The sequence below is a fragment of the Physeter macrocephalus genome, chromosome 13 (genome assembly GCF_002837175.3).
Source record: "Physeter macrocephalus isolate SW-GA chromosome 13, ASM283717v5, whole genome shotgun sequence".
Classification (NCBI taxonomy): domain Eukaryota; kingdom Metazoa; phylum Chordata; class Mammalia; order Artiodactyla; family Physeteridae; genus Physeter; species Physeter macrocephalus.
This window is the reverse complement of record NC_041226.1, coordinates 13,332,806-13,352,311: the sequence shown is the minus strand read 5'-3', so window position 1 is coordinate 13,352,311 and position 19,506 is coordinate 13,332,806. Positions and strand designations below refer to the sequence as shown.

The window sequence follows — 19,506 nt, the reverse complement described above, 5'->3', positions numbered from 1 at the left end:
TTCATAAAATACGGTTTCCATTCTAAGGACAATTTTAATGCATAACTGCATTTTTACTTTTGTTTTGGTCCCCTATTGGTAGTTCTGATTTGTTTTCTGTTTCAAATTAATAATTAGTAAGTTATTCTAAGGATATCTTTAAAGAGAAATGTTTTGTGTATGTTTCTCTAATTGCAGTGACTTCTTAAAGGCATATTTAATTATGTGGCATAATTAATAGGCATTATTAATTATGTGAATCTAGGAGTGAAATGAGAGTTGTTTGTGTTTTTTTTTTTAATTTCTTTTTGGCTGTGTCGGGTCTTAGTTGGCAACACGCGGGATCTTCGTTGTGGCATGCAGGATCTTTCGTTGCAGCACACGGGCTTCTCTCTAGTTGCGGCATGCGGGTTTTCTCGCTCTAGTTGTGGTGCGTGGGTTCTGTAGTTAGAGCGCGTGGGCGCTGTAGTTTGCAGCATGCGGGCTCAGCAGTTGTGGCGCACGGGCTTAGTTGCCCCGTGACATGTAGGATCTTAGGTCCCCAACCAGGGATCAAACCTGCATTCCCTGCATTGGAAGGAGGATTCTTTACCACAGGACCACCAGGGAAGTCCCATGAGAGATATTTGGTATGTGCAATAGCAAAAAGACTAATGACAAATACAAACAGGTTTGCTTTTGAACATTTTATCCTTTTAGTATTTAATATTTGCATTCATATGTTCAGTATATGAAATTCTGACATTTCATTAGGGCTTCGTTAACTAAATATCCCATTGAGACTCTTGTTCCCAAAGTACCATGTTGAAAAAAGAATCCTGGGCTTCTTTCCCGTAGACTTTTTTCTTTTTCTCTTAAATAGGTCTAAGGACTATGTTCCATGTGTCTTTTTATTGCAACATGTAAGTTAGTGTGTCATTTACTCCTGATGTGTGTTAATTCTGACTATGTATTTACTGGAGAAGATACTTATTTGGGATGCTCGGTCTTTTTCAGGATGTAAAAGATGACTATATATTTGAATGTGAAGCTGGTAATCCATATCAGAAAACAAAGCTGACCATTTTGCAGTCACTTGGTGATCCACTTTACTATGGTAAAATACAGCCATGTAAAGAAGATGAAGAGAGTGACAGTCAGATGTCTCCATCCCAGTGAGTTCTGTTAAATACAGGCAGTTGACAAAATAAGCCATCAGAATGTATTTAGCAGCTACTGATGAACTATTAGTGAATCGAAGTTTCCCTGTTTTGTTAAGTTAAATACTCCAGTTAGATTTGGCAGCAGACCTAAGTAAACTTAAATTGTAGTTACCATGCTGTCCAAGAGTTCTTTAAAATAATTTCTTTAAAAAACAAAAAACAAAAAACCTGTGCTGTAAATTCTTATATTTGCTTTGAAAGATATGCCCGTAATATCCCTCTTGGTATATTTATGTGTTGCCCCTTATGACTTTAATCTCTCTGTGAGCATGAAGTGCTTCTGGGCAATAATTTGTTTAAATGGGAAACAAGTTTACTGTAAATTAAATGTAAAAGCTGTTAAAAATGCTTGATATTTCAGCACTGCCTGTAAGGACACAGACTCAGTGCTTAATGTAGTTACTGGCTCTAGAAATACATATATAGTTGTCCCTTGGTATCCACAGGGGATTGGTTCCAGGACCCCCTTGGATACCAAAATCTGCAGATGCTCAAGTCTCTTATATCAAAATGGTGTAGTATTTGCAACCTCTGTACATCCCTCCTATGTACTTTATCTGGGTTACTTACAATACCTAATACAGTGTAAATGCTATGTAAATAAGTAATAAATACAATTTAAATGTTACTTAAATAGTTGCCAGCCTGTGGCAAATTCAAGTTTTGCTTTTTGGGACTTTTCTGGAATATTTTCCCCCCAAGTATTTTCAATCCGTGGTGGTTGAATCTGGGGATGCAGAATCCGCAGATATAGAGGGCCAACTGAAGTTGATATTCCTAAACTTACGGGCTACATGTATTTACTACAAGGTAGCAGTATTTAGTTTTGTTTTCCTTGTTGGTTTTATTATTAGTTCTGCTTTTTAATCAAGTCGATGCTGTTTTGAAAAGAAGGAAAAATAAAGAGAACCTCAGCAGAAAAAAAGCAGGGGCCAGCTCTATGTTAAATCCTTACAAAATACTAATTGAAATTATGGCAGAAAAATGGATTTTAAAGAGTAACCTCACCAATACCTAAGTAAAAGTCAATGGGAGGAAACAGCAGTCAGGGAATCAATCCTCAGCTAATTTTTTCACATTAGCAGTTTTTATTTTTGTATGCTAAGTAGAAAAATCAGATATTTCGATTAGCTGTATTTTGTACTCTTCCCTTTAAAGATACACATTGGTCATTTTAAATAGTTATTAACTTTTCTCAAACACAAGGGCATATGTTCTCTCATTAAAAAAAAAAAATTCTTCAAAAAGCCAACTGATTAGATTTGTTTGACAAGAGGAGAATTGAAATTTTGGCCTTTTACATCAGGACGTTGCTGCAGAAATGCTGCATGGTTTATTACCTTCTATTCCTCCCATATTCATAAATTACTTGATTTAATAGCTATGAAGTCAAAGTTTGAGCTGCATTAACCAAGTTTTTTCTTTTTTTTTACATTTTATATTTCAGCTTCTCCACAGATGATCATTCAAATTGGTAATGAAAAAATAAACAAACTCACTATTTTAATGTGTTAAGAAATCATATAAATGTCAAACTCTTTTAAGACTTGATAAAGACTTTTTATTTAAATTGGCAATAAACCATCTTCCTTGTCTAAAATATATTCTAAGGGCCTGCTATATAGACATTAATAATGTCTTCCAAAGTCAAAGGTTAAAGTGAGAGGAAGGCCAAAGGCCTTGTACACGGTAGTTCAGTGAATATTGCTGTAGGACAGACACTTGTAAGGGTGTATAGCACTTGGTAACTTTCAGCCCAGATTTTTTTTGAAACACAGGTTTTCTGCCAAAGTAAATCTCCTTTAAATTAAATCAGCCAACTTATTCACACAATTATTTTGTAATGCATGCAAAACTTGGTCATTGCTTCCTATTTTTTAATGTATTTTAAAATTTTTGTTTTCATGATATCTTGGTAGATTTTAATTCAGTTTATAAAATTACTGTCACTAAAATATGGAAGTCTTCAAAAGTAATCTCAGGGCTCCTTAAAACAGTCTATCTAATACTTTTCTCTTTTAAAAACAATTTAGGTTCATTATTGGATCAAAGACTGATGCTGAGAGGTAAAAATACTTGCATCTTTATTTGTGATCTGCATGGATATGATAAACTTCACTCTTGTAGGGTAGAGCCTACTCCATTCGAAGTCAAAGCTTTGATTTTAATTATGCCTAGGTATTACTAGGATTTTTAAATAGAATTAGGAAAATAACAATTAAAAGGATAATGTTTAAAATGTAGCTTTATTTTAAATAAGAGAACTTAGATATATCTACAGTAGCTAAGGAAAATGATTTCTAGGTAACAGTTTAATCAGAATATAAGTGAGAGTCAATGGGTAGTTCTTTTGGCTACTTATTGGTGAAATAATCCCTGTAATTTCTGTATTAGAGACAAGATACTGCAAGTATCTTTAGATTGTTAATTAGCAAAATGTTTTCAGCATTAGCTTGTCATTGAAAATATTAGAAGAATGTGCTTTTATCAAAGATAGATTAATTTTTGTGTTATTTTTGACAAAACTTGTTCATTAACAGTTACTATTCATTTCCTATGTAGTAAATTTATGTTTAAAATAGAGTTAGCTAATCATTACCTGTTTTCCCCCTAATATTTCAGAGTAGTCAGTCAGTACCAGGAACTGGTCCAGAACGAAGCCAAATGTCCAGTGAAGATGTCGCATAGCTCCAGTGGCTCAGCGAGCTTGAGTCAGCCTTCTCCAGGGAAGGAAGCAGAAGTGTGTTTGCTTAGCTTTTTTTTGTGCTGTTACTTTTTTCTGCCTAATTGTTCTCAAGGAATCTGAGAAATGTTAAGGACTGTTTTATGAGGGATAGGGGTATTGTTTAGTTTTGTTTTTACTTTTAATTTTCTTTTCATTGCTTAACTTTTTATGATGGAAACTTTCAAATGTACACAGAGGTAGAGCAAAAAGTGTAATGAACATCTGTGTATACTGATCACCCACCTGGCGTCAACAGTTACTATTTTTCTGGAGACGATTTAAGGGTGAAGCTTTGCTGTTATCTTACTCTGCTCTTCTCCCTCAAACTTTCTCCCCACCTTATTACTCAGAAATCTTTCCTTCATCCTGTGTATACTGTAAGGTATCTCATGGATCTCCTTATGCGAAATTACATTTTTTTGAAACACCTGTAATACCCAATCTATAACCATTAAAAGTACAGTGCAGTTTTTTAAACCGTGTTTTCATCCAGGAGTTATAATAGTGTTACTAATTTGTGAATTTCTGATTTGACCTTAATTTTAATGAGTATGCTTAATGTCACTGTCTTAGCAGCCTGAGACCCTGTCAGTTCAGTCTTCAGTACTGGGGAAGGGAGTAAAACATCGACCTCCACCCATCAAACTTCCCTCAAGCTCAGGAAATAGTTCCTCAGGTATTACATTCCTTAATTTTTTGTAATCTAGAGTAAAAAACAACAGATGATCATAATCCATTTACTCATATTTTGATTTACTCAGAATTTTAAATTGTAAATCTAGGAAACAACTTCTATATTTTTCTTCTAGGTAACTATTTTACACCACAACAGGTCAGCAGCTTTCTTAAATCTCCAACTCCTCCTCCTGCTTCTAAGCCACCAAGTCTTTCTCGGAAGTCATCCATGGATCTCAATCAAGTTAGCATGCTTTCTCCAGCTGCCCTGTCACCTGCCAGTTCATCACAAAGTGAGTCATAACTTAAATTCTTCATTAACTTTGTAAGCTTTTGCATTAGTGTTTCTGAAGATGGCTCTTTTTGACCAGTGAAATAGTGAAATCTGAATGTACTGTCTACCCAAAATGTATGAGTTTTGAGAAGCTTCATGCCAATCTCTTGTTGACTGTATGTATTACATGTTTATTGTAATTGTATTTGTTTTTCTGTATTTATGGATGCACCTCGTGTATACCTTTCTTATAGACTTGTAACCTGCACATCTCCGGAAAAAAAATAATCTGGTAGTTAAATGTGGCAATAAGATTCCAAATTATTTTTTATTCCAGTGTACCCTTGGGCATTTTACATTTTATGTAAACTATGCAGCTGATATGGAAAAAAAGTCATAAGAGTTGTTGCTGCAGTCTTATCTTTGTAAATGTAAGAAGCCAACTAGTTCCAAGGTGGTGATACAGTAAACTGAAAGCCGATTTTTCAATAACACTCTTACACTCTTGTAAATTGTTATCAGTTACTAAAATGTGGGATGATCATAAAGCATCTGAAGATATTAAAATGTAATTTTTACTACTGAATACTTTTTTTTTTTAACATCAAGAAGTTATTCAAGAATTCTAGCATTAGTTTGGGAGAATTTCTTCAAATTAGTAAATATCTGAGATATTTAGGTACCAACCTGCAAAAAAGCATTCCAGTTTTTTAGATTTTTTAATAAATAACTAATGTGTGCTGAAAGTTTTAGTACACTGCACAGTGACAGGGTGGTCTTTGCATTAGATGTAAACATCTTCATCTTGATAGCTCAAAAGGTGTAATTTTTCTGCCTTCTTGTTTTGCACAAAGAAAAATTTATAAATTTCCTGAAAGTCTTATTCACACTTCTTATGTTGTGGGTATGGATTATGTTAATCTACTGCACACAGTTGTTACTTTAAGTAAGGGTTGAGTGACAGCTTCTGGACATTCACATTTCTTTCCTTTCTTTCTGCAGGACATGAAAGCTAAAAAAGAAAACACCTCAAGAGCTTTTGGTTTTATTTTTTTGGTTTTTGTTTTTTGTTTTTGTTTTTTTTAAAAAAAGTTGATAAACTGTGCATACTTCATTCACAACAGATTTTCTATACATTCTACATTTAAACAGAAGTACACAGTTACTGTTAAAGATGCAGTATTATCTCTCAAATATTTGCTTTATTACTGTGTTTTGTAAAATTTGTTTGTCAGGATAAACTTGATGTGTTAGGAATTAAATATGTATATCTAGGTGCCAAATATGATTGTTAATCATATGTAATTTATTAAATATGTTCAGAGGTTATCTCAGACTGTTAACAGAAAATAAGCAGTATTTCTAAGTGAAGTCCTAAATTAGTGAAATCGTAAATAACAAAAATTAATTTGAAGTCCTTTTAAACTTTATAGGCCAAAGGTAGCATGTAGGAAACTAACTTTTAAATGGGTATTGTGGTAGAATACAAACGTGTATTTTTACTGTTACTGTAATAGCATCTCTGATGGGATTTGTAGGTGATATACTGCATCCTTAATTGTAATTGAGTGTAGCAACACTCATGTATCGTGTAGAAATTAACACTTGCAGTTAAATGCTTTAAAAAAAAAACTGGAACAAATTGTCAGTGCTAAATAAGATTCCATTAACCTTATTTTAAAAAGGACTGGCCATTTATAACAAACTAGCAATTTTTATTTTTCTCAATGAGCAGGATCTGGAACTCCTAAGCCATCTACTCCTACACCAACCCCTTCATCGACCCCACACCCTCCTGATGCTCAGAGCTCAACTCCTATTACCCCTTCAGCTACCCCTACTCCCCAAGATTCAGGCTTCACCCCTCAGCCCACTTTGTTAACTCAGTTTGCTCAGCAGCAAAGGTCTCTGAGCCAGGCAATGCCTGTAACAACCATTCCTCTTTCCACCATGGTAACATCTATAACTACAGGAACCACGGCCACCCAAGTCATGGCAAACTCTGCTGGACTTAACTTCATCAATGTAGTGGGCTCTGTTTGGTAAGTTTGCATTGATGCCCTGATTTTTTTTTTTTTAAGATACTGTAAGCAATCTAAAGAAATTCTTATTTGTGAAATTAAGAACAAATTGCATATTCTTGAAATTGAAAGAAAATAGTTTCTATGTGGATAGAAGGTATCTCAACAAGTATGTTTTAATTTTAGGTGATCAATCTATTACAGGCACTAAGATGATAATACTACACATTGACAGCGGCTTAGATTTTCCTGTTTATCCTCTGTTTTACCATCTTTTAATCCATTGATTAGGACATTACTCTTCCAAATTATATTTTAAATATAGTACTTGATATATAGTACTCAATTGATAAATATACAGTACTTAATTTTAGCCAACCTTGCTGTCACTTTCTAGTAAAAAAATGAAACTAAGCCTCCAGATTGACATTTAAGACAGAAATATCTGTGTTTGTTTAGTGGTTTGTTTTTTAATCCAAGGAATTATGTGGCTGATTTTCCCTTTTATAGTGCTAGTTTAATGCTTTGTCTTATTCTCCTGCAGTGGAGCTCAAGCTTTGATGAGTGGTTCAAACCCTATGCTGGGCTGTAACACTGGTGCCATAACTCCTGCAGGAATAAACTTGAGTGGCCTTCTACCCTCAGGAGGTCTGCTACCAAATGCATTGCCCAGTGCAATGCAGGCAGCTTCTCAAGCAGGTCAGAATATTAGAAATAATCTCTAATAAAATTAAAGTCCATGCTTATGTAAAAATGCCATTTTAATGATACTATTTAAACATTTAACATCCTTATTTTATGAAGTATTATGTCGGAAATATTTCCTTTCAAAAGCTTTAAGAGTTCTGGTATCTGAATTAAAAACCCATCTAGCTATGAACTTCTCTGTGAGGAAACTTGGTAAGCCTGTAAGTCTCTGCAAATTTTATCTTTACCTTCCAGAGATTATTATAAAAGTAACTTTTATAATTGTCAGTGTAGTCCTGTCCCAGGTAAAAGAAATGTATTTTGAAAACATATGTGAGCAAGAAAAGCAACACAGCATGGCATTTAAAAGCCTCAGTTCTGGAGCCAGACTGCCTGATTTGAATCCTGCTTGTGCAGCTTACTCTAACTGTGTAATCACGACAAAGTTACCTTTGTGCCGCACTTTCTTCATAAATGTGGATGATAATAATACTTTACCTCATAGTTGTGAGGATTGAATGAATAAATACAGATGAGATGCTTATTAAACTATGCCTGAGATGTGATAAACATTCAAAAATATTTGCTGTCATCATCATTAGTAGTAGTTTTCTTGCAGTAGTAGTAATAATTATAATTACATATACTGGAAAAGAGTTTTAACAACCTGTGCTTTTTTTTTTTAATTTACTAATTATTTGGTTGCATCAGGTCTTAGTTGCAGCAGGCGGCCCCTTAGTTCTGGCATGCGAACTCTTAGTTGCGGCATGCGTGTGGGATCTAGTTCCCGGACCAGGGATTGAACCCAGGCGTGGAGTCTTAACCACTGCGCCACCAGGGAAGTCCTGATTTGTGCCATTTTTTTAATGCTCTTTAAGAGAAGGTATTATATCTCAGAACAGTTCGATTTCTTATTACTGAGAAAAAAATTAACAGGAAAAGTAAACTCAGCATAGTAAGAAAAACTTATCTGAAACTTTCTATGAGTTAAGAGAAAGAGAACCCAAAGAATATAATTTAAACATGTTAATATATTGTGATTTTCTAATTCTAGCTCATATTCTTATTTTAATATGTATAAATATGTTCTAGTGACAGAAGCCCTGGAAATGGAATCAGTGTTGAATTTAGGATTTTATATTTACATATAATTCTACCGGTTACTTGTGGCTCCAAATGCTAACTGTGGGGTCTGAAAGCAGTCACTTAATTTTTCCCCCTTAGCCTCAGTTTCATCTGTTCTAAAATGGGAGTGAAAATTTCTAAATTCATTTGGTACTTATGAGAAATAAGTGATACGAAAGTGCCTTTAGAAAGCTATAAAGCATTATACGGATGTCATCCACCTTTAAAGGGAGTTATGTCTTTTTTTTTTTTTTTTCATGAGAATCCTGGAGGGAGTATCAGTATTGTCACATTTTTATCTGATTATGCATTTTCCATTTCTTATGCAAGACTGTCATACTGTCATCTGTGCATTATTTGCCCTGTATCATTTTTAATACAATTATCTGCTTAGAGGACTAGATACATTTTTAACTAGTGTTCGAATTGGTGTATTTAGTGAGGAAAATATATACAGTACATACTTTGAGACTGGGATCAGCAAACTATAACCCACATCTAAGCTAAGAATAGTTTTACATTTTTTAAAGTTTGTTTTTTTAAAAAAAGACGAGAAAGAGTATATGAGAGTCTCTGTGTGGCCCACAAAGCCTGCTGGCAGAGTTTGGCAACCCCTGCTTTATGATGTGCTCCATGTTGTGTCACAGATTTTGGGGAATAAGTTCAGAATTAACAGCATCGTTTCCTGACTTTCAGCTTGATCCTTATACACGAAATTCAGCAGCGTTCTTTAGCATTATTAATATTAGCATTTGTACTTTAAGAAATGGCACAGAGCACACTGCTTCTCAGAGATAGGGTTATTATCATATGCTGTTTAGCACTGAGGAATATAAATAGATGCCAGTCCCTCAACACAACAGTGATAGTTTTATTATATTTATGGTGTTTGCATACTGCTAGATTACTTTTCCAGCCAACAGTCAAAATAGTTATAAAGAAGTTTCAGTTTCTGAAATACAGATTATAGTGTACATCTGGTGCTCACATCTTTGGTATTGATGAAAATTAGGGGGTTTTTTGCTTATAAGAAATTTTTAAATTATAGAAAATAAGCACATCTGTGCAGCAAGTATTTAAAGTATTATATTTTTATATACTAAAGTATAAAATACTTTCAAGTATAATAAAGTTTTAATTCCCTGTTTTAACCATGAGTTTTATTTAATAGGTGTTCCATTTGGTTTAAAAAATACTTCAAGTCTCAGGCCCTTAAATCTACTGCAGGTAAACCTGAAACACTGCTTTTTATTAAAGTTTTTATAGTTTTTGTTTGTTTGTTTTTAACCATGTAAGTTTGTACATATCAGCATTTGAAGTTTTGAGGCTGTCCAGAATCTTCTAAGGGTGTGGTTACCTTTGCATGTTCAAGTAGATAAGGGGAAAGAATTGGTATCCTATGTACTGCACTTTCATCGGCTTTGGAACCACTGCCGAATCAAGAACTAGTTCCAGAGGGGAGAGTTGACAACTGCCAAGGAAAATAACTTGCCTACAATAGTAGCAGCAGGTATACTTAGAAATAATTTCTCTCTTAACAGACTTTTTATGTATGCATGTAGGTATTGCTGTTTGCTTATAGTAGATTTTCTGTGTGAATAGAAATTTTTAAAATTAGGTATGTGTGTTCTTTTCCTGAGACTATGACTTCGTGGCACAGTGCCAGGCACCTAGTAGTCAGTCAATAAATGTTTGTTAGATTACAGTTTGTGTCTAGTAGTGAGGCTTTTCTTAACACATTTTATCAGTGTTAACATATAAAGAGATTGTAGGTAAAGAATTTAGTACATGTTGTGAACTTATAATATTCTGAGTGTTATGCTAGGTCCTTTAAGGATGGAGTTCAGTATTAAGCTAGTAGGTTGGAAAATGGATGGGATTATCTACAGAGAATTTTTAGAAAAGGTAGACATAAATATAAAGATTTGGAGACAAAGAATGGCAGAGCTATGGATTATTGGGAAATAACAATAACAAACAGATCAACCCAACCTGATATTCAGAAGTAGTAAATCAGGAAATACATTTAGAACTAAATCTTAAAACTTATTTCCTGTACACAATATGCAAACAGTGTCAGTAGTTACAGACTAATTGCAGAATAATCTAATTGTGATATGGACACATTGGTTTATTTAGCCAACTTTCCTGCATTTCGCTGTAGGAATTTCTACAAGGATCAGTCTCAGTTTAAGAGGAGTGGGATTCCTTAATAGCACTGATAATAAGGATTAAGGGCAAAGCCACCTTATAAATTATATTTTGCAACATTTATTACTGTCTACCTAATTGAGGAAGGAACATTTGACCTGTGCTTTGTCCAGGTTTACCTAACAGTGAGCTGTGTTGGGTATAGAGCTTTTGACCCGAGACACCTTTTTTGACTATATAGACCTAAGAGTTCTATATTTGATATTTGCTTGGACTTTCCCACAAAACTTCAAAGTGCTTTTAACTTAAACTCCTGTAGAATAAAATGGAAAACCCATTTGTTTCCTGATGCATTTGGAATGCATAGTTTTAGTTTTTAGTGTGGAGTTTTCTGGATGCTTCTTTTTTAAAAGTTTTTTTTTTTTTTTAAATTAATTTAGATTCAGAATGACAGAGCAAGTAATGTCTCCAAACTAAGTATGGACATCTAATGCATTTTCTTTTCAGCTTTGGAATTCCTAGCTATGTTATATAAAAATCCATGCATTTCTGGTTTAGGGCAAAGCTAGACCAAATTTAGGGAGACGAGTTTTCTTAATAAAGATCTCTGATTATCACTAGCTTCTTGTTTATACTTCCAAATGCATTTAATGCTGTTTTGTGTTGCTGTATAAAAGGAGTTAAATAAAAGCAGTATGTATATTTGGATAGCTAACTATTAACTTGAAGCAGAAAGACTTACGTTGGAGATTACTAACATATTTGAGAGCCAAAGTAACAGCGCTTAAAAATTGTGTTTAAAGCGATTTTTCTTTTTTTTTAAGGGCAGGAATCTTGTTTTGTTTCCATTTTTGTTCACCTGTTTGCTCAGCCCCTGGAAGAATGCCTGACACATAGTGAATGCTCCAGAAATGTTTGTAGAATAAAGAAATTTAGTCTGAAATGGGCTAATTAATTCTTGCTTAAATACTTAATAGCTTCCAGGTGGCTCGCTCATTTTTAACACACTGCAACAGCAGCAGCAGCAGCTTTCTCAGTTTACACCACAGCAACCTCAGCAACCCACGACTTCTAGTCCTCAACAGCCAGGGGAGCAGGTATGTCCTTTCTACCTTCCATATGCTTTGTATCATAGAATTATAACCTTTTTTTGGTATATGCCAAGCATATTTCAAGTGTTTTTATTTAGATTGTTTGAACCAACTTTTCATGTGCAGTTTTTCTTTATTGCAGCTATCAGTTATTGGGTGCCTGTTTCTAATTCTCACAACAGCCATACTTGAATAGATGATGTCACTTCCATCTTGCATAGTCTGAAATAGATTCAGGTGACTAGCTTGCTCACAACCATACATTGAGTGGCAGAGCAGGGATTCAAGTCCAGGTCTTTCTGCCTCCATAGGCCATGTATTTTCTACCCCATCATCATCCTTCTTTTGATAGTATTTTGTCTCTACTAGAATAGAGATGTTCTTTTTATCTTGAAGCATAGAACAGAGCGAAGATAGACAAAAACAAATACTTTGTATATTGCCGAACAAAATGAAATTGAACAAGAACTACAGTAAATTAAAGTAGTAGAAGGAACTTCAGGTTTTTCTGAACCTTTGCTGCACTTCGGAATCATCTGGGAAACTAAAAATTACTGATTGCTGAGTCCCACCCTCATCGTTTCTCTTCGTTCATAATTAAATATATGTAATGTTCACTATCAGTCCTTCACCAAAGATTTCCCAGTCAAATCTTGATTGGATAATGCTCATCCTCTATTAGATTTCTCAGGAAGGGCACATTTAAAACTATTTTTCTTTATTAACACACGAAGGGTTACTTGGCTGGATATAAAATTCTTGATTTGCACTTTCTTTACAAAATTGTAAAATACTGTAACATAAAATTTACCATCTTAACCATTTCTAAATATGCAGTTTAGTAGCATTAAGTATATTCATATTGTTGTGCAGCCAATCTCCAGAACTTTTTCATCTTGCAAAAGTGAGACTCTATACCTATTAACTCCTTATTTCCCCCTCCCTCTAGCCAACTTTCTGTTTCTGTGAGTTTGACTACTCCAGGCACCTCATATAAGTGAAATTATAAAGTATTTGTCTATTTGTGACTGACCTGTTTAATTTAGCGTAAATTACCCAAAGGTTCATCCATGTTGTAGCATGTGTCAGAAATTCCTTTTTAAGGCTGAGTAGTATTTCATTGTATTTATATATCACATTTTGTTTATCCATTTATCCATCGATGGACATTTGGATTGCTTCCATCTTTTGATGGAAGCCTGAGTTATCTTCTTCTTTTTTTTTTTTTAATGAATTGTGCTTTAGGTATTAAGTCTGAGAACTCCTCACCTAGCCCTAGGCCCAAAAGTTATTTTTTTATAGTTTCCCTTTAAATCTATGATCCATTTTCAGTTGATTTTTATAAAAGGTGTGAGACTTTGGTCCAGGTTCACTTTATGGGGGGATATGGATGTCCATTTGCTCCAGCACCATTTGTTAGAAAAGCCATCCTCCTCAACTGAATTACTTTTGCACCTTTGTCAAAGGTCAGTTGACTGTGTTTGTGTGGCTCTGTTTCTGTATTCTCTACTCTGTTTCACCCATCTATGTATTAATATCTGTCACTGTGTTAGTACCATACTGTTGTGATCACTGTAGACTATGTATATATATCCACACACACACACACACACACATATATATATATATACATACATACACATATATATAGTAAGTCTTAAAATCAGACACAGTGATTCCTCCCATGTTATCCTTCTTTTTCAAAATTCTTTAGCTGTTCTAGATCCTTTGCCTTTCCTTATGAATTTTAGAATCATCTTATCTATATCTACAGAAGACTTTGCTGGGATTTTTAAAGGAATTGAGTTAAACCTAAAGGTCATTTTGGGAAAGGCTTACCGTGTTTACTTTGTGAGTTTTCTAGTCCATGAACACAGTATGTCTCTATCTAGGCTAAAATCAGCTAGTTTTCAGCATACAAAACCTATATGTTTCATAGATTTACACCTAAGTTTCTTTCCTTCTTTCTTTCTCTTTCTTTCCCTTCCTTCCTTCCTTTCTCCCTCCCTCCCTCCCTTCCTTTTTTTTCCCCATTCTTGGGAAATTGTTAATGGTATTGTTTTTAATTTCGTTTTCTACATGTTCATTGCTAGTATACAGAATTGGTTTTTGTATGCTGATCTTGTGTTCTGCAATCTTACTGACCTCACTTATTTGTTCTAGAAGTTTTTTTGTAGATTCATTAGGGTGTTTTTTCCTAGATAGTCAATGCCATTTGCAAATAAGGGCAGATATTTTTTCTTTTTAATCTATATGTCTTTTTGTTTCCTTTTCTTGAATGTGCTCACTAGAAGTTCTAGTACTATGTTGTAAACAGTGTTTTAAGCTTTAAAAACCTGTTCTGATGAAGCTTTATAGAAGCAATATTGAAAAAACAAACAGCCCTATCAAAAAATGGGCAGGCCTAAATAGATGAAAAGGGAGTCCTCTTGTACTGCTGGTGGAAATGTAAATTGGTGCAGCCACTATGGAGGTTCCTTTAAAAACTAAAACCCAAGCTGCCATATGATCCAGCACTCCCATTCCTGGGTATATATCCAGAAAAGATGAAAACTCTAATTTGAAAAGATACATGCCACCCCCATGTTCATAGCAGCACTGTTTTTAATAGCCAAGACAGAAACAACCCAAGTGCCATCAACAGATGATTGGCTTAAGAAGATGTATATATATACAGTGGAATATTAGCCATAGAAAGAATGAAATATTGCCATTTATAGCAATGTGGATGGATCTAGAGCATATCAAACTAAGCGAACTAAGAGCAAGACTAATGTTATACGATATCACTTATATGTTGAATCTAAAAAATAATACAAATGAATCTATATATCAAACAGAAACAGACCCACAGACACAGACATAGAAAACAAACGTATGGTTACCATGTTGCAGGGGCGCTTAAATTAGGAGTATGGGATTAACAGATACAGACTATTATACAGAAAATCGATAGGCAACAAGGATTTAACATATAGCACAGGGAACTTACCTTCAATATCTTGTAATAACCTATAAGGGAAAATAATTGAAAAATATGTGTGTGTGTATATATACAACTGAATTACTTTGCTCTATACCTGAAACTAACACAATATTGCAAATCAACTATACTTCAATTAAAAAAAGGTTCTGATGAAGCTTTATAGAAGCCTTAGTAATTATTTTTAATACACAGTCAGTTCTGAAAATTAGGTTTTATTTTCTTGCTTTCAAAATACCATAAGCTTATTCTTGCTAATTCTAAATACCTTTGACGTCTTTTCCTTAGGCCATTCTTTTTGCAAGACCTAGACTAATGTTGATTTTTTTTTTCCATACAGGAGTAAAATACTAATTCCACCAATCCAAAATTGTTTTTAATTTTGTACAAGTCACATATTATTTTTTTATTCAGGGTTCTGAACAATGTTGTACCAGTCAAGAACAGGCCTTATCTGCTCAGCACACTGCAGTTATTAACCTTGCTGGAGTAGGAAGTTATATGCAGTCACAGGCAGCTGGTTGGTATCTTCATAACTAAATATGTTGAATTTATTTGAAGTATCAAATCTATTTGGGATCTCACCATTTTAACTATTTCTTTCCCTTGTGCAAACAGTTACAAGGAAAAAGTTTAGTTGTATTTAATGTGTGAACTATTAAATTGATTAATTTGATGGCACTCAGATTTTTTTCATTATTTTGATAACTGATTAAAGTGCTTTGACCTACATATATTAACAGCAGTTAATGTTTTCCTCATGTTAAATTTTGTTGGGAAAATTTTAGTTACCCAACCTTACTAGGAAGCTTCTAAAGCTGTTAGCTCTTCAGTTTTCCTGGGTTATTGAGACTGCATTTTTCTAGATTGCACAGTCTTTTGTCTCATTCCAGTGGCTTGTAGTTGTATGAATTAGGACTTAACAGTCAAGTAGCTTAGCTTCTGTAAGACACTTGTAAAAAAATGCGATTGTACTAAATGATTGCTCACCACTTCTAGTAATAAATGGTGCACCAAAGATATACCTTTAATGAAGATTATTTCATCAATTGAAGATAGCAATTATAACTCTACATTTAATTAAAATCAAGAAGCCACATGTGTAAGAAAACTGAGATACTGTTTGAGGATTAATGAGTGAACATGTTAACATTTTGAATTATCACTGAGCTTACTATAATGCCTTTAGAATCTGGTATAATTCCCAGTGTCCGAATTTGGAATAATTTATGTAAAGTTCTAATTTAGAGGCAGTGAATTTCCAAATGGAAATTTATTAGTATAAACTTTTACCCCACAAGCTATTTTTTCCTAAAATAGCTGTAGTATAATTTAGTGGCGAGAACTCTAGGCTGAAAAATGAGAATGTTCCTAGCTCGACTTGCCACTAATTACCTTTGAGTCACTCAAACGATCCGGGTCTGAAATGTCCTCAACTGAGCAGTGAGAGTTGAACTTATCCCCGATCTCACTCAGCTCTAAAAGGTTCACCACCTTTGTTGCTAATAGTGTAGTCTGACATTCGTTGTAACATCTTGTAGCACTTGTCTACCAGTTTTGTCCTTATGGTAGTTTGGATTTCTCCCACTCCATTTCCTACCTGATTGGTTATATTTTAAAATAACATACTGTATTCAACATTTTGCTAGAAAGCCTTCTCAACAAAATAGCACTAGTATCAAGTTTCATTGAGATGTTAAGAAAAGAGGGATACAGTGCTTTGGCCCACATGCTCTCCCTTCTCTTCCACGTCCAGGAAGTTCTATCATCAGTGGTACCCTCAACTAACAGGAGACTGTACTAAATTTACTCTGAAATGTCTGTGATTTGATACTTAAGATTAATCATACTGATACTTTTCTATTATTTCATTTTCTGTGTTGGCCTTTTCTAACCCTGGTAGCCTTCAAACTTTGACTGGCCTGCTTTCCCCTTCTCCTCTCTGTAGTGTTGTCTCAGCTTGGCTCTGCCGAGAACAGACCTGAGCAAAGCCTTCCTCAGCAGAGATTCCAGCTCTCCTCTGCCTTTCAACAGCAGCAGCAACAGATCCAAGTAATCCAGCAACTTCACTCTGGTTACATTTTTAAAGATACTCTGCTCCAAAAGTACTTCAAAATACTTTACTTTAGTTTTATGTTACTGTCTTTTAAGACTATACAGTAATTGGTAAATAATTTAGCAAATTTTATTTAAAAGTCTGACAATTTTTGCCAGTGAACTTGGAGCACTGAATATTTTGTACATTTAAGTCATACTCTTTTCCTAATTTAAAATCTTCCCTGAAGTGCTGGTGGCACATTAACATACATTTTTATAGGTTTCAGTACATTTTGAAATAGTTTGAAGTGCCAATGGTTAACTTTTTAATACTGTACTGCAGAAAAAGGCAAGTATACCAGTGTTCCTATTTGTAAATGTCACACCTGTTTTTGAAGGATGCTGTTCCATTATTCTAGAAGTCAGCATATTATAGTTGACTTTAATTTGCAGGGTGGTTTTATATTGCTGTAAACTATCATACAACAAAATGGTAACTGAAGTTGCTGAGTTACTGCAATATAGACTGGCCAGGCAAAGTAACAGAAATACTTTTGAAGTTTACCAAGAGCCATTTTTAAAGCCCACAGCAGGCTTCTGTGCCACTGGTGCTGTTTGACTGTGCATTGTCCTGATGTGGTATAGTCCTTTTTTTGTTACCTTGGTGCTTTCTCCCTTTCAGTTTTGTTTTCATCACTCTCAGGAAAAGCATCTTCCATACCTGCCTACCTTTAACCTAACTTGATTTTTTCCCCTCTGCTTTGCAGCAGTTGCGGTTCTTGCAGCATCAAATGGCTATGGCAGCAGCAGCACAGACAGCTCAGCTACATCATCATCGGCATACAGGCAGCCAGTCAAAAAGTAAAATGAAGAGAGGCACGCCAACCACTCCAAAATTCTGAGTCTTGCATTATTTTTTTTTTCTTTTTAAAAACGTTAAGAGCATTGAATCAAAAGGATTCTGAGTTTCTATTTTGTTTTTGTTTTTTAACGTGTCAGTATTTTACATTGCTAGATATACAAACTTTATACAGAAGCACAACCCTATGATTTTTAAATAAAAACAGGGAAATGGTTTAACGAACCATTAGGGTGGGGTGGGTTTGCCTAAGTCATCGCTTTTTAAAAATGGTTTCACTGTACATATACAGAAGTGACCTAAGAAATACTAGAAACATCTTACAGAAGAATGTAGTTTGATATTTATTTAGTATAAAAGGTTTGTGCACAGTGTAACAAATACAGTTTTTACAAATCTGTTTTGAAAATGTGGTGGTGGTTTATTTGGGTTTCATACTCTTAAATACTTCATCCATCAGTTTTTTTACTTCTTTGTGTCTTGTAACTGCTCGGCTCATACAATCTTGGAGTTTAGCTGCAGTCAGTCCACTTCCACCTGAAAAATTATTGTGCCAACACTTATTTTTACATGATCTACATCATGTCAAGTTACTGACATAAAACCAAAAAAGTGAATAATATAAACCAGTGGTGTGGTCTCAAGATTTGCAGGTTATGTTTTAACAAGACCTCCTGAAGTTTAAGAACCACTGACATACAATATAAAAACGCAAGGCACCTGAAGTAACAAAGAAACCATTGTAAATTTACATTACGTAAACCAGTAAAACATCCCACATTACATTTGGCCCTCCCTAATATAAAGAAGCTCATGCTGAGTTTTCATCTATGTGTTTAGTACTGCAATGGAAGGAAAGTGCATGCCTGGTTTGTGAAGACAACATAGCTTGCCTTCCTCGTCCATTACTACCGTTAAGGTTCCAGTTGCCAGGTTTTCCTCCTCTTCAGTAGGGTCAACTATAAGCAGGGTGCTATTTTAAAAATAAAAAGGTATAAATTATCAACCCATGGGACAAATTTTATTTTAGAAAAAAGTACAAATTAAACTCACTGCATTTTAGCTTAAGTAAGGAGCTAGACAGAACTGGTAGAAACCAGAAAAGTTAATAACAACCTAATAGTAGGCTGCTATTATTAGTAATTATTTCTAATAACCTACTATTAGAAATTCTACTACTTGTAAGAATCTTTGTCCTCCCTTCCATTAAATATACAACCTTTTAATACATTTGAGTAACTTACTCATCAAACACAGCAAAGGAAGTTGCAACTGGATGAGTTCTAACATTCAGATAACTTTTCTTCTTTAAATTAACTTCTGCTAAAGCAGTTTCTTCATTTATAGTAACTTCAGGCAACTGTACTAGAAAAAGGCGAATATGTAAAGTCAGTCTCTCACTCTAGTGAAAGAAACAAAAAAGGCATTCTATGCTTCATTAATTCACTTTTCCCTCTATTTAACTTGTCCAGAAGTTTTTTTGTTTGTTTGTTTGTTTTTTTGCGGTACGCAGGCCTCTCACTGCTTGGCCTCTCCTGTTGCAGAGCACAGGCTCCGGATGCGCAGGCTCAGTGGCCATGGCTCACGGGCCCAGCCACTCCGCGGCATGTGCGATCCTCCTGGACCGGGGCACGAACCCGTGTCCCCTGCATCGGCAGGCGGATTCTCAACCACTGCGCCACCAGAGAAGCCCTACT

At 34.7% G+C, this 19,506-nt stretch overlaps 2 protein-coding genes across 16 annotated transcripts in view; one reads left to right on the top strand and one right to left on the bottom strand.

Moving 5' to 3' along the window:
- The window catches only part of SUPT20H (SPT20 homolog, SAGA complex component), a 38,761-nt gene extending 20,724 nt beyond the window's left edge, over window positions 1-18,037 (top strand). For 6 of the 15 annotated variants that reach the window (XM_028497905.2, XM_028497911.2, XM_028497906.2 and 3 more), the window contains 13 exons: window positions 976-1,133; window positions 2,629-2,655; window positions 3,215-3,247; window positions 3,804-3,921; window positions 4,480-4,582; window positions 4,716-4,874; window positions 6,591-6,897; window positions 7,421-7,575; window positions 9,860-9,915; window positions 11,817-11,936; window positions 15,328-15,433; window positions 16,862-17,018; window positions 17,718-18,037. In XM_028497905.2, the coding sequence (XP_028353706.1) occupies window positions 976-1,133; window positions 2,629-2,655; window positions 3,215-3,247; window positions 3,804-3,921; window positions 4,480-4,582; window positions 4,716-4,874; window positions 6,591-6,897; window positions 7,421-7,575; window positions 9,860-9,915; window positions 11,817-11,936; window positions 15,328-15,433; window positions 16,862-17,018; window positions 17,718-17,820 (1,602 nt within the window). In that variant the 3' untranslated portion in view covers window positions 17,821-18,037. The remainder of the gene's footprint in view (window positions 1-975; window positions 1,134-2,628; window positions 2,656-3,214; window positions 3,248-3,803; window positions 3,922-4,479; window positions 4,583-4,715; window positions 4,875-6,590; window positions 6,898-7,420; window positions 7,576-9,859; window positions 9,916-11,816; window positions 11,937-15,327; window positions 15,434-16,861; window positions 17,019-17,717) is intronic. The other 9 variants (XM_007128876.4, XM_028497912.2, XM_024126051.3 and 6 more) reach the window with 7 other exon arrangements.
- Window positions 18,038-18,129: 92 nt separating this feature from the next.
- The window catches only part of EXOSC8 (exosome component 8), a 6,544-nt gene continuing 5,167 nt past the window's right edge, over window positions 18,130-19,506 (bottom strand). Inside the window, exons 9-11 of the mRNA XM_007128872.3 lie at window positions 19,054-19,174; window positions 18,676-18,782; window positions 18,130-18,346 (exon numbers count right to left, since the gene is read on the bottom strand). Coding sequence (XP_007128934.1) covers window positions 18,231-18,346; window positions 18,676-18,782; window positions 19,054-19,174 — 344 coding nt within the window. The 3' untranslated portion in view covers window positions 18,130-18,230. The remainder of the gene's footprint in view (window positions 18,347-18,675; window positions 18,783-19,053; window positions 19,175-19,506) is intronic.